This window comes from Musa acuminata, chromosome BXJ3-4 (genome assembly GCF_036884655.1).
Source record: "Musa acuminata AAA Group cultivar baxijiao chromosome BXJ3-4, Cavendish_Baxijiao_AAA, whole genome shotgun sequence".
NCBI lineage: Eukaryota > Viridiplantae > Streptophyta > Magnoliopsida > Zingiberales > Musaceae > Musa > Musa acuminata.
In genome coordinates this window covers 7,172,313-7,186,249 of record NC_088352.1, presented here as the reverse complement: position 1 = coordinate 7,186,249, position 13,937 = coordinate 7,172,313, and the positions used below count along the sequence as shown (strand labels likewise).

The window sequence follows — 13,937 nt, the reverse complement described above, 5'->3', positions numbered from 1 at the left end:
CCTGTCTCGTTCTCTATAGTAAGAGGTTTTTATTGAACCAAGCCCCCATGGTTGGATCGAGTACGGGTTCGCAGGAACCCGATCCGCTTCCGCTCGAAGTCCGACTACCAAATTCGTGGGCACCGTCCACGTGTCTTTTGGACGGAGATGAACTTCTTTAATTACTTATCTAATATTATATGGATTATTTAGCTTTACATATAGAAAATAATGGAACGTTTATGCTCTTAAATACAGAACATATGATGTGTTTTTTTTTAAGTAATATATATATATATATATATATATATATATATTGTGGAAAAAATTCAAGTTATATGGTCATATACCTTAGAAATTAAATATTATAATTAATATAAAGTAATATTAAATGAAATATATTTTCAGGAATATTAAGATAACAACGTGTCTATACTAAAAGTTTTGAGTATTTATTGTTCAATAATGAGAGATTACTGAGACAGGTTTATAACTAAAAGCAGAATTATTAGTGCAGAATATGAAGGCATGATAAATGAGGACTCCTTAAATCGAACAGAAATTTATATAAGATTATCGCAAAAGTGTTTTTGGGCAAGATTTATTATGGTACAAATTAACAAGTTAAAAAACAATTAAGATTAAAAAATATATTATTGTTTGAATAAGTATATATTAATATGATTATTGTTTTCGATCGATAATACTCGATATATGGAGTACGGTGAGTCATATTACATCAATTAAGAGTGATGATAATAGGTCTATTGTCCATGCTACATCAACAAATTATTTAAGTAGAATACTCCCTCGGTAAAGACAGTGCTGTCAGACTGAATGAGATAAGGAGTATTGTATAATCCTTAGACCAAAATAGATAACTCAAATCAATTTCATATAATTAGATCGATAATTAAGATATTAGATTATGTGACATTATTTAATTAGATAAGATATATTATAGATATTATTGGATTCTAATTATAGTTATTGATAAATAGAAAAGAAGTTTATTTTTAAATAGAATTGTTTAGGAGATAATTCAGTTCTCTTTGCAAATTAATATTTTAGTTTCCACGATGCAGATAAGATTTATTATTCTAAACAACAATGAAAATATACATATCTTAATATTGTTAAATCTAATTTTATTTGATTTTAATACTGACATAAAAATTTTTCAGCTGATTGTATAATTACAGATTTTATGCTAACATAAGATTAATCATATAAAATTCATAATATCGATAAAAGATAAAATGAAATATTATCATTTAAAATATCATAAAAAATCAGAATTATAACTAAAATATCATTAAAATTTTATTTAAAACATCATAAAAAGGTTTGTGGACATTGAAATTAAAATATATAAATTAAGTATAATTTATGGTACAAAAGAGACAGATGAATATATACAAAGATTAAACCAAATACTCTTAATTTGACCCCATTTTTGCCTCGTACAAAGTTCGACAAACGAAAAGAATTCATATGACTAATCTCGGACGTTACAACTTGTCATGGCTTCTCAATAACCGTAGGGTTTAAAATATTTTTCAGAATATTTTTTAAAGCTTAAATTTGTAGCAAAATTATAATTGACTAGAGTTTGACTGAGCCCATTCTTAATCAAGTTTGATTTGATATGAACCTATGGTAAATAAATTATACATCAAAATCAATACCTTATATGAATGTTTCAACCAAACACGTTTAACCTTCTATCAAAGAGAAAAAAAGAGCATAAACTTAACAAACAAAAATTAATTGGTGAATTACTTTTAAAATTTTTTGGTAGAGCATCTCTACTTTAAATTTTTTTTAAATAATCTCCTTGATCATGGAAAAATATCATTTTATCACTTTTTTCGTTAAACTCATCGTTGCCTCTATCGTCCCACCACTACTCACGTTCATTACCTAAGAGCCCGTGGTTGCTCGTAATATTTTTCCACTTGCAATCTTGATATGAGAGTTGGTCGCTCCTATGTTCTTATAGTTCATATTCAAGCGTTGGTTACCTCTTTTCGCCATCTACAATATCGTTCCTCTTAGTTTAAAACTATTGTGAAAGGATTAGTTATCTAGGATGAGCATTATCGTTGTAGGTGGGTTGAGTAAAGACGAAATGAAGATATAGAATTGTTATTTAAAAAAAATATATTATTTTGAAAATTTTCAAAGTATGAATGTATTAGAAAATTTTAAAAATAATTTTTTTAATGAATTCACCTAAAATTAATTATGAAAATTCTATTTATAATAAAATAACATCGAAGCCTTGAATTGACAAAAAAAAAAAGGGTAATATTGGAGGAATTTTTAGGAAAATCACCTCAGTTAAATTGCAGTCTAATTTAAGCTTGACTTTTGCTGCCTCATTTACGACTTGTCTCTCTCATGTACCTAACGAGTTTTGAGTCAGCAACAGGAGCAGGTCCCACGCTGGCCCCAGACTTTGCCACGATTCATGATCTGGTACGTGAACGAGTGCTTGTGCCGAAGAAAAACAATACTTTTACGACTCTGTCGGTTACGCGCTCACTTTTCCTACCATCAGGGATGAGGAGCATTATGTGGGGCCTATCGGTGGACCCACTGCTCTATGCAGTTAAACAAAAGGTGAAAATAGAGTTCATTTTCGAAGTGTAACGAGTATTTTGCGTTTCGAAGCCTATACCGTCCCCAAGTTTCCTGCCCGGAAACCCTTGCTCTCTTTGAGACGACGCTCACGTGTGGGCTCCGCTTTGTGTGGGCGCCACGGTTGAGGTCCTGTGAGAGGGCAATGCACGAGGTAAAATTTCTCGTGATAGGACCTTGGGGCCGTATTTTTCCATCATATTTTGTTTGTGTATCCCCGTAACAACCGGTACACTGGTCTCCTCATTCCCCTACCCCTCTCTCTCTCTCTCTCTCTCTCTCTGCTTCCGTCTCTCTTCCTCCTCTTCGCGGCCTCTTCGCTTGCCCCGCGCCCTGGTTAAAGAAACCCTAAACCTAGAACCAATTGATCCATCCTGTGGTATTTTGCTTAATCTATCGGATCCCTTCCCTCTCGGAGCTGGATCCGATAACACCTCCCGATCGTTCCTCCGGGAGGTAACTCGCTGTACTTGTTGTTTTCCTGATCCTGGATGTGTGTTGTGGTACTGATTGGCGCTGAGGACTCGCCTCGTTCGATTTGCGTGTTATGGTGGTGGGTTGGGTCGGATCTCCGAATGTTTAATCGTTGTGATTGCGTCTCTATTTCTTTCCGATGTGGAGGGTGATTGATTCAGTCTCGGACGAATTGATTTGTCTGTTTGTAGTTTCGTTTTCGTAATCCATCGCGTAGTTTGCCATCTGAGTCTTATTACGTTGGTATCGGTACATTTGAGTAAAGCTTGGGCTGTCTACATAGTTTGTTATCTGCATTCCCTGCTTACTTGTTTTGGCACTTGGACGCGTAGTTGGGATTCTTTTGTGGTGGCTGACCAATGGCCATGTCAGTATATAGGTGACCAGAAACCACTTTGGCAAAGAGAGTGTCTTCATGCTAGAATGTTTTGTTATTCTGATGGTTGCATCGTGCTCCTATGGATAGCAGAAAAATAACTTTAAACTCATACGGATTCTGAGCATTGTATGTTTCGGGAGATCAACCAGTAAAAACAGACACCATTTACCTAGCTTTAATTTATAACTGTGGAAGAATGCTTTTTTAATGCATTTGGATTGCTAAACATTGTGTCATTTAACGGGTCAAATTGTAAAAAAATGTAGACACTGCTTTACCTAGTTTTAATTTCCAACTGTCTCTTTTTTGCATGAGAGACTGCTTTGATGAGTTATATATACTGAGCACGAGCATTCAAGCAGATGATAAAAAATTGCATAGTTTAAGCTGATTTACTCCAAGAACGTTCAGAAGTAATTTTTTTAATTTCCACATTGATATTTGTATTTTAAGAGTTTAATATTATCATTTCTTGATTTTTGTTACTTTCTGAATTGATCTTTAGCGATCTGTCTGTCACATACCTCAGCAATTGAAACTAGAGATTTATATTCCGAGAAGATTCTTTTCTTTATTGATCTAGAAGTATAGTATTCATTTTAATGGGATTCCGGACCGAGAGAAGGTAAGCTTCTGAAAAAGTTTCCTGAATCCATATGGTGATCAAGCATATGATGGTGGCTTGTCGCCTTGATATTGGTCACAGTAAGCAGTTTGTGAGGGTAGACAAATCCTGTAGATTGTTACAGGGGGGAAAACAAGAGATTATCTTTTCTATAATCTATAGAGCCTCTCATTAATACAGTCTAGCTTATAAATTTGTCTTATGTATTTGTCCATCGTAAAATTTATTCTTAAGACTATCAATTGATCATTCTTATGTATTAATCCTTCATAAGATTTATTCTTAGACTATCAATTGATTACCATATGATGCTTCTTCTCACTGGATACAGCAATGACTTTAGTACTTAAACAGACGAATTCATAAAGGTTTTGTTCATTCTACATTCTACATAGTGAACATGCAATGGTGATTTTGTGCTAGTCTATATCATGTAGAAAGAATAAAAAGTTTGGGTCATGCACTGTTCTGGTAAGTAAAGTAGTAAAAATCATTATAAAGTTCGATATTTTTAATCTGGGATATATTTTGATGTAATCAGACAGCTTATGCTCCTATGCTTATAGGATCCATCATGATTTCTTACAACTTGAAAATAAAAAAAAATGGTATGCTGGTTATTCTTCTCTTTCAATTGTACAAAGTTTTTGTAAATTACAAATACTGCGAGAACATCGCCAGTTCTAAGTTTCTTCCAGAAATTCGGGTGATAGATATGCAAGGTTTTGGGCACTATCCAGAATGCAAATTGGGTTGCTCCAATCTCTAGTCAGCAACTAATTGCACTTTGGGAAAGTACATGCTAGCTTCATTTCTGCATCTGCAGTTATTTTCACCCTCTTTTTTCCATGTTTTACACATTCATTCTCTGTTGATGGCATGTAATTAAAACCTAAAAATACATAGACCCTTTGTTCGGGTAAAACAAAATGCTAGGTTTTAAGACAAAAGACTTGTTGATATTCTTGTTATTGGAATCAGGGACCAGGCATAGCGTTGTTACAGGTAAAACATTTGGTATTGACAATAATGTGTAATTTATTTGATCTGCTGTTGAACTTGTTTTAAGGAAACATAAAATATTGATCTGCACATAACAGAAGCAGTTTCGATTGGATATGGTAGACCAGGCCAACAAAATGCTAATCAGGTTGTTCCTTGAAACAGAAAATCTTGAAGTCTGTATTTAGTTTCTTCATGACTCCATGTAAATTCTTGGATTTAATAGTCCTATGTACAAAATAACAATGTTTTGTGTCCTAAATTTTCTTCGTGTAAAAGGGTTTGTCAAAACAACTCACAAGTTTGCAATCTCTGATGGAATTATGTCTAAATTTTGTCATATCTAACAGACTAATAAAAGTTATACATACAATACGGTACCCCCTTATAGCAATTGTCATTATTACAGAAATAATTATCTTTGTTGAATTCTGTTCAGTATATCATGTAAAGATCATGAACTACCCTGGGAGACCTCGTTAAAAAAGTTAAGTTCATACTGCAGTGCTGGTATTGATGATGATCAGAATGGACTTGAATATAACCTAATATGACTTCTACTGTGAAGATGAAATTCTATGATTGACCAATGCTTAAGAAATTTTCCATGTGCTGTAATATCTCTTCCTTTTTTTTCCCCATCAAATTTGTTCTATGACCTCAGATTATGCTGTCAAACAAATTTGCCCCTTTGATATTATGCAGGCGTAATTGTTTTTATCATTTAAGACATTATATTGCACTAGGGTGCAGTTGTGATGTTCATTTTTGATGCATGTCATTGGAGGCTACTGTTCCTAGGGTTCCTTTACTTTTTACAGCTTGGACCTTTATCGACAATCATTGCTCTCTTGATATGACATGCTGGTCAGATGCTTGCCTTTGATGAAGTCTAGGCCTTTTACTGCATCAATATTTCTTCCTGATGAGGTATTTGAGTTACGTTTTTTCTTACTATTGTGCAGGTTTTTGCCATCTTCTGCAATGGTGCACCAAATTAACCTATTTGTTGATGTATGGTTATGATTGGATCTTCACAATGCAGTTGGTATCTAATGATTGTCAAGAAATATCAGATACTGAGCCCATTCTTCCAAAGCTGACTGCTGCAGGCAGTTCCCAGGAGTTGACATCTTCAAGTGAAATTAGACCTGTGCTCAGCGATTGTGATCAAAATGTTGATGATGATATTGACGATGAGCGTCGCAATCTGGTCAATCAAGATCCTCCACAATGCCGGATTTGCCTTGATATCGGAGGTCTCTACTAATCATAATCGGTACACTAAGATTCACAAGGAAGTTATATTGTTATGGAGCATGTAAATTTGACAGAATTACTGATACAAATCTAGGATATAGTAGCATAAATATAAAAATATGTTAAATTGACTGTGTTATGCTGCATAATAGTATTAATTCATTTTTTTATTGACGATATCTTAGATTTTCCTACAGGTGACGACTTGATTGCACCTTGCTATTGCAGGGGTACACAGAAGTATGTGCATCGGTCCTGTCTTGATAACTGGAGATCAACTAAGGTACAACTATATAAGTTGATATCAAATTTTCACTCAAATTTTAGCCATATTCAGTTTACCTAATGATCAATTACTGTTGGGTAAATTATTTTTCTACGGGCAAAACTGTGCAATACTTTATTTTCAACTTGTTGGTTGTTTTCATATTCTTTCCTCTTTGATAAAGGCAAGTTTATCACCTATCTGCTTTCTTCTAACAGGAGGGCTTTGCATTTGCACACTGTACAGAGTGCAGGGCAGTTTTCTTATTGCGAGCAAATGTGCCTCCGGATCGCTGGTGGCTTAGATTGAAGTTTCAGCTCCTTGTAGCTAGGGACCATGTCCTTATATTTGTTATTGTGCAATTGGTAAAATGTACATCTTTTTTTCTTTCAATAGATTTGCCCAACAAAATTGAATGTCTTTTAGAACTTACATGTCTTTTACTGTCTTTAGTCTCGATTGATCTTACCATCTGCTAGAAAGTTGCATTTTGGATCTAGGAATGGCAAATGATTATACAATGTCTGCTTGCTGCTATATTTTTCTCTAAACATTGCTATCCAAAATTATTTAAATATGGATACGGTTATGTGGCTAGTTCCATTGAATTCTGATATCCAAATACTGGATATATCTGAAGTATTTAAATGTGTTATTTCATATTTGATTCTTTTTTATATATTGTATCCTCTTTTTTCCCTTTTCTTTTCACATTTGTTTTTTATTTTTTATTTTCCTATGGAATGTAGTTTATTGTTTTCAGTAAGTGCTTTAATTATTTGTTTGTCATATGTCCAATTTATGTAATTTGCATATATATCCACCTTAAATCTGATCTAAATTTGTGTCAGTCATCAGGCATCTGAGTATCATCTATTCTATTTCATATATGGTTACATATTTTAGTGCTCTTTCAATATCAATATCTGATCTTTCCACTGATTAAAAATATATATCGATATGGTCTTTCCCAAGGTTTGCGATTTTGAATTGTACCGCCCGTGAACCAGTAGCGGGCAGTCCGCTCGATATAGTGGCCTGGCTGTGGCGAGGCTGAGGGAGAAGCGTCGAAGAAGGAAGAAGAAGGAGTGGACGTTCGAAGAAGAGGGAGAATCGGGAGAACCTCGGCTTGAACTTGTTTCCACGCCCTTTCTTGATCCGGATCCGGCGTTGCCCTCCCTCGTCGATCCCGATCTAGGAGGTAACAACGAGGAGAGTTGTAAAGAGGAGGATCTGGAGGCGTGGGGATCAGCGAAGGTGGTGGCTAGAGCAACGGAAGAGGCGGTCTCCTTCATCGCCTCGTCTATGACTTTGCGGCCTTCTTCTTCGTCGAAGGCCGGAGATGTCTACGGCCTTCGATGAAGAATGATATATATATATGTATATGTATATATACATACAAATATACATATACATATATATATAGGCATATCGCTCGGTACAACGTATCGTACCGTACCGAGCAAAGCTCGATACACTAGTACGGTACGAAATTTCAAACCTTGGTCTTTCCAACATCTCTTCTGCATCTGATCCATTTTGGCCCTATTGATAGTTATCTAATTTAAACTTCTTGAATAGTTATCTATTTTACCATATCCATTTTAGCCGTACTGGAAATGTCAGCTGTCTTTCACCCCAGGTACTGGCAACTATCACTGTTATTATCAGAAGCCTTCTTAATATATATGAATTAAAATGAAAAGTAGAATGTTTTAATCTGCATGAATAAGGCTTCATAACATTCGCAGCCCCTGCTCAATATATCAACAACTGTAAAGTTTTCATAAAAGAACACACATTGTTGGTTCTTAACCTTTAAGAAATATGAAGAATCATGAGTTTTCTTGTCCACAATCTTTGGGGACTAAGATGATGATCTTGATCTTTTAGTTCCTAAAGTAGAATTAAATTTGGTTGTAGAATTGACTTTTCAAGTAGTAGCTGAAATTTCTACTTAAAAGTCATGTGTGCCTCAGCCTTGAGCACATACTACTAGATCCACTTGAGTACTCTCAACATGATTATTCCATGTAAAACAATGCTTACAACTTCTAGTGCCATAGAAAGAAACAGGATTTGTTCTTTCTAACCAAGCAAAATACAGCATGTCCTTTCTGTATTTTGGTCATTTTGATCTTGTTTTGGTTCAACAGTGCAAATGCCACATGTGCTAGATGAATTTATTTAAGAACTACAAGAGTTGCAGTGTGATTTTTTAGTCTGTTGAAATAGAACTCTTATTTGTAGACTGTTGTAGCTTGTGGATAATGTCCATTCCTATTGCCTGCAGTCAGAAAATAAATCTTTGCAAATGGTTTTTAGGTGATGCAGTTCTAGTAAGAATCAAATAGGGTCTAAATGGTCTTTAAGATATTTCAGATTGTTTGGTTAAAATATCTTCTGAGTTCAGATTCCAATATAAAGCTAGCTTTTTATAGAAAGGTTTCTCTTGCACTAGCACAGAAAACTAGTTAATTTATCATGATGCATCATAGTTTTCCCTTTGGGTATTATCTTTTTTCTGTGATCATCACTGAAATTGTTCATCAATACATGTTAACTTTAGAAGCTGAAGCATAACTATATAAATGGTGTGGCCTTTCCATACAAGTATAAATCATTTGCACTCTTTAAGAAATTGCTGAAGTTTTATCGTGTTTTTGGTTTCATGAATTTTCTTGAAATGCATTTGACAGGTTGTGGCTTTCTTGGGTATGCTGGTCTACAGATTCTACGGTGAAGAACTGAGAGAAATGTTTGGTTATGAAGAACATCCTTATGGATTCTATACAATGGCCAGTAAGTTCCCTTTTGCCAACTCTGTTTAATTTCTTGGCTTCATGATAACTCTTGTACAGGCATTATGCAGATTTCAAGTTTAATGTCATGGAAGTCGTCATTGTGTTAGTGGACACAAAAACCTTGGCCCACTTGAATCTGTATCTATTGACAAGTTCTGATTTAGGCTCTTATGCTGTTAATGGACGCCAAGGTGTTTTCTGAATTAACTCATCTGGGTGTTGGTTATTGAGCTTTGATTCTAAGTTGCACGGATGATCTGATAAGAAATTGTTTTACCAGCTACTAGCTTAATGTTAATTCTCAAAGAGGTAGTACAGAATTATCATTGTCAAACCACTAGCTAGTAACATTACAGTGGAATTATCAAACAAGCTTAGATTAGGAGTGAACGTCCACACCAACCTATGAGCTAGTAACTTTACAGTGGATCCTGCCAATATGGCACAAACATTTAAATTTTAAGCCATTGTTAACATTGTTAAACCACTCAAGTTCATCAGTTATATATGCAAATGAATTTATTATTCTGTTATATCTTTATTCAAGATTGTTGGTATCATAATCTTACATGGTCATATCCTTAAGGACTTTTGTGGGGCCCACTAAATGCATAACATACCTGTGGGAAATATGAGGTTCTCAAATAATTGCAAGCCGTCATGCTTTTTATGATCCTGGTGCCTTTTCCTTCCATTGTGTTGGAGACTCATTGTGATCTGTAATTGGTCCAGTAGCAACCCACTGATCACATTATCTAATCACTTCTCTTGAAACATGGTGCAACTTCCCCAACAACCATTATGGAGTGGGACTTCCCTAACATGGTCTTACCTGGTGCTCAGTCAGTAGTTTTATAGCATGCAAAATCAAATGCACATGTCAATTCTTTCTTCCCTTGTATGGAGGCATAATGACCTTCCCACTTGATCTCTGGCATGCTCAACATAACTTTTCATGGAATACAGAATTCTCTAGATTCCAGTGAGTGGCAATTAGATACCCTGCTGCCACACTATTGTTTGTATGCTTGTTGATCTGACTCCCCTTTTCTGATTAAGAAACCATAATATGGAAACGTGTCAGCTCACATGGAAGAGCTTATAGAACTGCTTTAGCACCACTTTGCCATGACCCAAGGGACCTACTGGTGTGGTGCTAATATGCTTTAGACCAAACTACTTATAGCATATCACTCGAGAATTGAGATTATGTATACCAAATTTATTATTTTCCATATAATATGCCACCGTTATGATATGGGAGGTTGGCTTTGAAGCTAATGTCTATTGAGTTGTAGAGCATCTATGTTTCAGTCGTGTTTTAATCTGATGCAACCAGATTAATCCTCTAGATATGATAATATATAGAGAAAATTTCATTTTATTTAAATTAAGAACCAAAACATTCTCAACGGTTGATCAAGCATGCTTAGAGCTGGATAGGCTTGTTAAACACAGTCCAACGATCAATCCATTAACATCTCCCTCGAAAAACATACTGATATTTTATTTTTGTATTTTTCTTCTGGGTCATCTTTTATTTCTGTATTTCAAGAAAACATTTCTGGAGGGTCTAATGCAGTCCCTAGTTTCTTTGCTTGATGTAGAGATTTGTGAACAACTTAGGTGCCTTATGTTTTGCTGATGCATTGCTTCATGATTCAGTATTGGCCGTTATTCTGGTGGGCTTGCTATATGGTTTCTTCATTGCTATAATCTGTGGACAGAGAATTAATGAGCGGCATTATCATGTTCTTGCAAAGCAGGAGCTGACAAAGGTTAGTAATGATGTGTACTTCCTAGATTCCAGGTACCTATCTAGTTCCTTTTCTGTTTTATTTTAGATGTTTCCTGCAGCTGTGGAAGTGCTATAGATTCAGTTTAATACTCCCATTCATATTTCTACTTCAAATGGATTATCCCAGACTTGTAGTCCTAGTTAAAATGATTTATTTCACTGTAGATTTCACTAAATATAATCCATTCATACTGAAACCACAAGCTGCAGCTTTAGGTGTGTTTTGTGATTTGAATTTTGTTTTCTTGTAGGGCTTGTTTATGCTTGAATATATACTCTGTCCCTTGGGAACCAAAGTAGTGTTTTTATTGGGCCCATAAAGAGATGACAACTGGGTTATAGCTTTGTGAGTTGCACAAGACTAAAGTATATTGCATTTGCAAAAATTAAATGCGTGATGGGAAGATATAATTGTCCCATTCTGTGTGTTACCCCTTCATCTTTTATAAGAACCATTTCATTCATCTGCGCAAAGGCATGTTCAGAATTAAGCCTCCTTGCGAACTATCCGACCTAGGATTTTATTTTCTTTTAACTATTTAACTATTAATAGCTTTTGGTCTTTATTCAAGTTCACAAAGATTTAAATTGATACCATCTAACTAGTCTAATTGCAGGAGTACGTGGTTGAAAATCGAGATGAAAATAAAAACTTGCCAGAGCTTGATCCTAGTCATGTTACAGAGTTGAGAATGCTGGGTCTTTATTGAGCTGATGTAGATTTGCAATGATCTGGTTATCTGGTAAGAAGACATGAACTCGCAAAGCTATATTTTTGCTTCATCATATAGAGACTATTAATAAATTTTGTTTCCAGCATTTTCATGTCAATATGCTGTATTTCTCTAAGCATTTGGTATTAATTCTTTTAATTACCTTGTAGGCAAGGTCAGATACCAGCCCTTTCCCCATTTTGGTTTACTTTTTGTTCATGTGTATTAAATTTATTCCAAGAAACAACATTTGAATCAGTTATGTTTCTTGGGTCTTGGACCTTAAAGCTGTATTTTGTTAATCATGATTTAGATTTTAAGCTGCTTCTTTCATTGTTACTGAGGTTCTTATATGATACTGCTATTATTAAAATTTTAGCTACATCATTGTCACTGAGGTTCTTATATGATACTGGTATTACTGAAATTTTAGCTACATCTTTCCCAGGTTATGGAATGATGCTTCCTTGTTTAGTTGACCATGTGATACCAGAAGAAACAAGCATGGATTATACCTGAACTAGAGCTGGAGATTTTTGCTTCATTGTACCATCTTCAGTGGGCATCTGGAGTTCGCTTTACACCTCCCTGAAATTGAAGGCAAATTTAAGAATTCTTTTGCTTTATCTTCGTGCAAATGTTTAGAGATGTGTCGTATACTATTCTTTATGTACACTAGTTAAACTTCTGCACGCCACTGCTTGTTCCATCCATCATGTAACCCAGAACACTTCTATTCTATGATTTCTTCTATTTGGTTATGTACCTGAATATACCTTCAAGGGTACAATTGTAATCCCTGACATGGTCAATTTTACCGATGGAAGAATAGGCTTGTTCAACATAAATCGTTTTTTTGTCGGTGTTTATAGCCTATGCTATGATGCAACTAAACATGCAGAATTTGGTTTTGGTTGGGATTCTCTTCTGTCATATTACCTGATGTCATGTTGATGAGTCTTCTTAATGACCCGGTGGTTTGATGAAAATTGATGCGTATGTTTTAACTGTTCTTTCAGTTTAAATATAATAAACTAAATTTTGTTGACATTTAATGTGACACTAGAACAAGTTTTAGTGCAGCCAGAAATGCAACAACGGTCTTTGTGATCTTCCTGACATTTAGTTTGTTGCTTGATGATTAGGATTTTTCAAAGAAACTTCATTCAGGAATTATGAAGATCATACGATTTGATAAGTGGTTGACATTTTGATAGAACTTCTAATATCTTTGGCATAAATCACCCTGCAGAAAAAAGCCAATTCAAGAAACAAAGAGTACATCCAGGATGAGTGCATGGTTATTGGCAGCCACTGGCTTCTCACCTTGCAATGCTGAAAGTGCATCATGAGTCCAGGTTAAAAGCTCATCAACTGAATCCTGGATTTCATACCTTGACTTGGTGTGCCTTGTCCCTTTGTTGGATGATTTAGGGATGTTATGGCCTCATGATATGGATGAACGCACAACGGACAATCCTCCCCACCCACATTGATGCCTAAGTGAGGGGAAGGGAGGAGATGAAGGGGGACCAATCATCATAACCTTTGTCCTCATCAAGGAGGAGGGGTTTAAACCTTCAGTTTGGAGAAAAGTAATCTCATTTCAGTCATCTACTGCTCTTCTCTTAGGCTATTCAGTATAAATTTTAACCTCTCCTCTTCAATCACATCCCATTCTCATGTCCTTCTGTTCCAAATGAGGAGCTTTCTCTGTCACAACTTTCTGCCGCAGTACATTGAATTCAACCCTGGTCTCTTTGAGCACAGTCCAAGCTCATGGTGTCCTTTTGTGTTTGAAGAGCTATCGTCTGTTCTGACCGCTACTGCTGAATTCAGCTCTGTTCTCAATGAGCCGCTTCATTCTTCTGGAACGCCAATCCTGACCTTATCACCTTCCACGCCACTAGACTTGAACTCTTGAGGTCCGTGGTGTGGACACATCGCACCATGTCGTTCTAATGTCCATTTTGGATTATGTTTTGGCATGGTTCC

At 35.4% G+C, this 13,937-nt stretch overlaps 1 protein-coding gene across 2 annotated transcripts; it reads left to right on the top strand.

The window, feature by feature from the left end:
- Positions 1-2,854: 2,854 nt before the first annotated feature.
- On the top strand, positions 2,855-12,790 carry LOC135635721 (uncharacterized). 2 transcript variants are annotated; one of them, XM_065147005.1, is made up of 9 exons: positions 2,855-3,078; positions 5,924-6,032; positions 6,148-6,361; positions 6,560-6,645; positions 6,846-6,992; positions 9,327-9,429; positions 11,097-11,209; positions 11,847-11,972; positions 12,391-12,790. In XM_065147005.1, exons 2-8 carry the CDS (start codon positions 5,964-5,966, stop codon positions 11,937-11,939), a joined length of 825 nt encoding a protein of 274 aa, XP_065003077.1. In that variant the 5' UTR covers positions 2,855-3,078; positions 5,924-5,963; the 3' UTR covers positions 11,940-11,972; positions 12,391-12,790. The 2 variants fall into 2 exon arrangements, with proteins under 2 accessions (XP_065003077.1, XP_065003078.1); XM_065147006.1 differs by lacking the exon at positions 5,924-6,032 and having other exon boundaries at positions 6,068-6,361.
- The last annotated feature ends 1,147 nt before the right edge of the window (positions 12,791-13,937 follow it).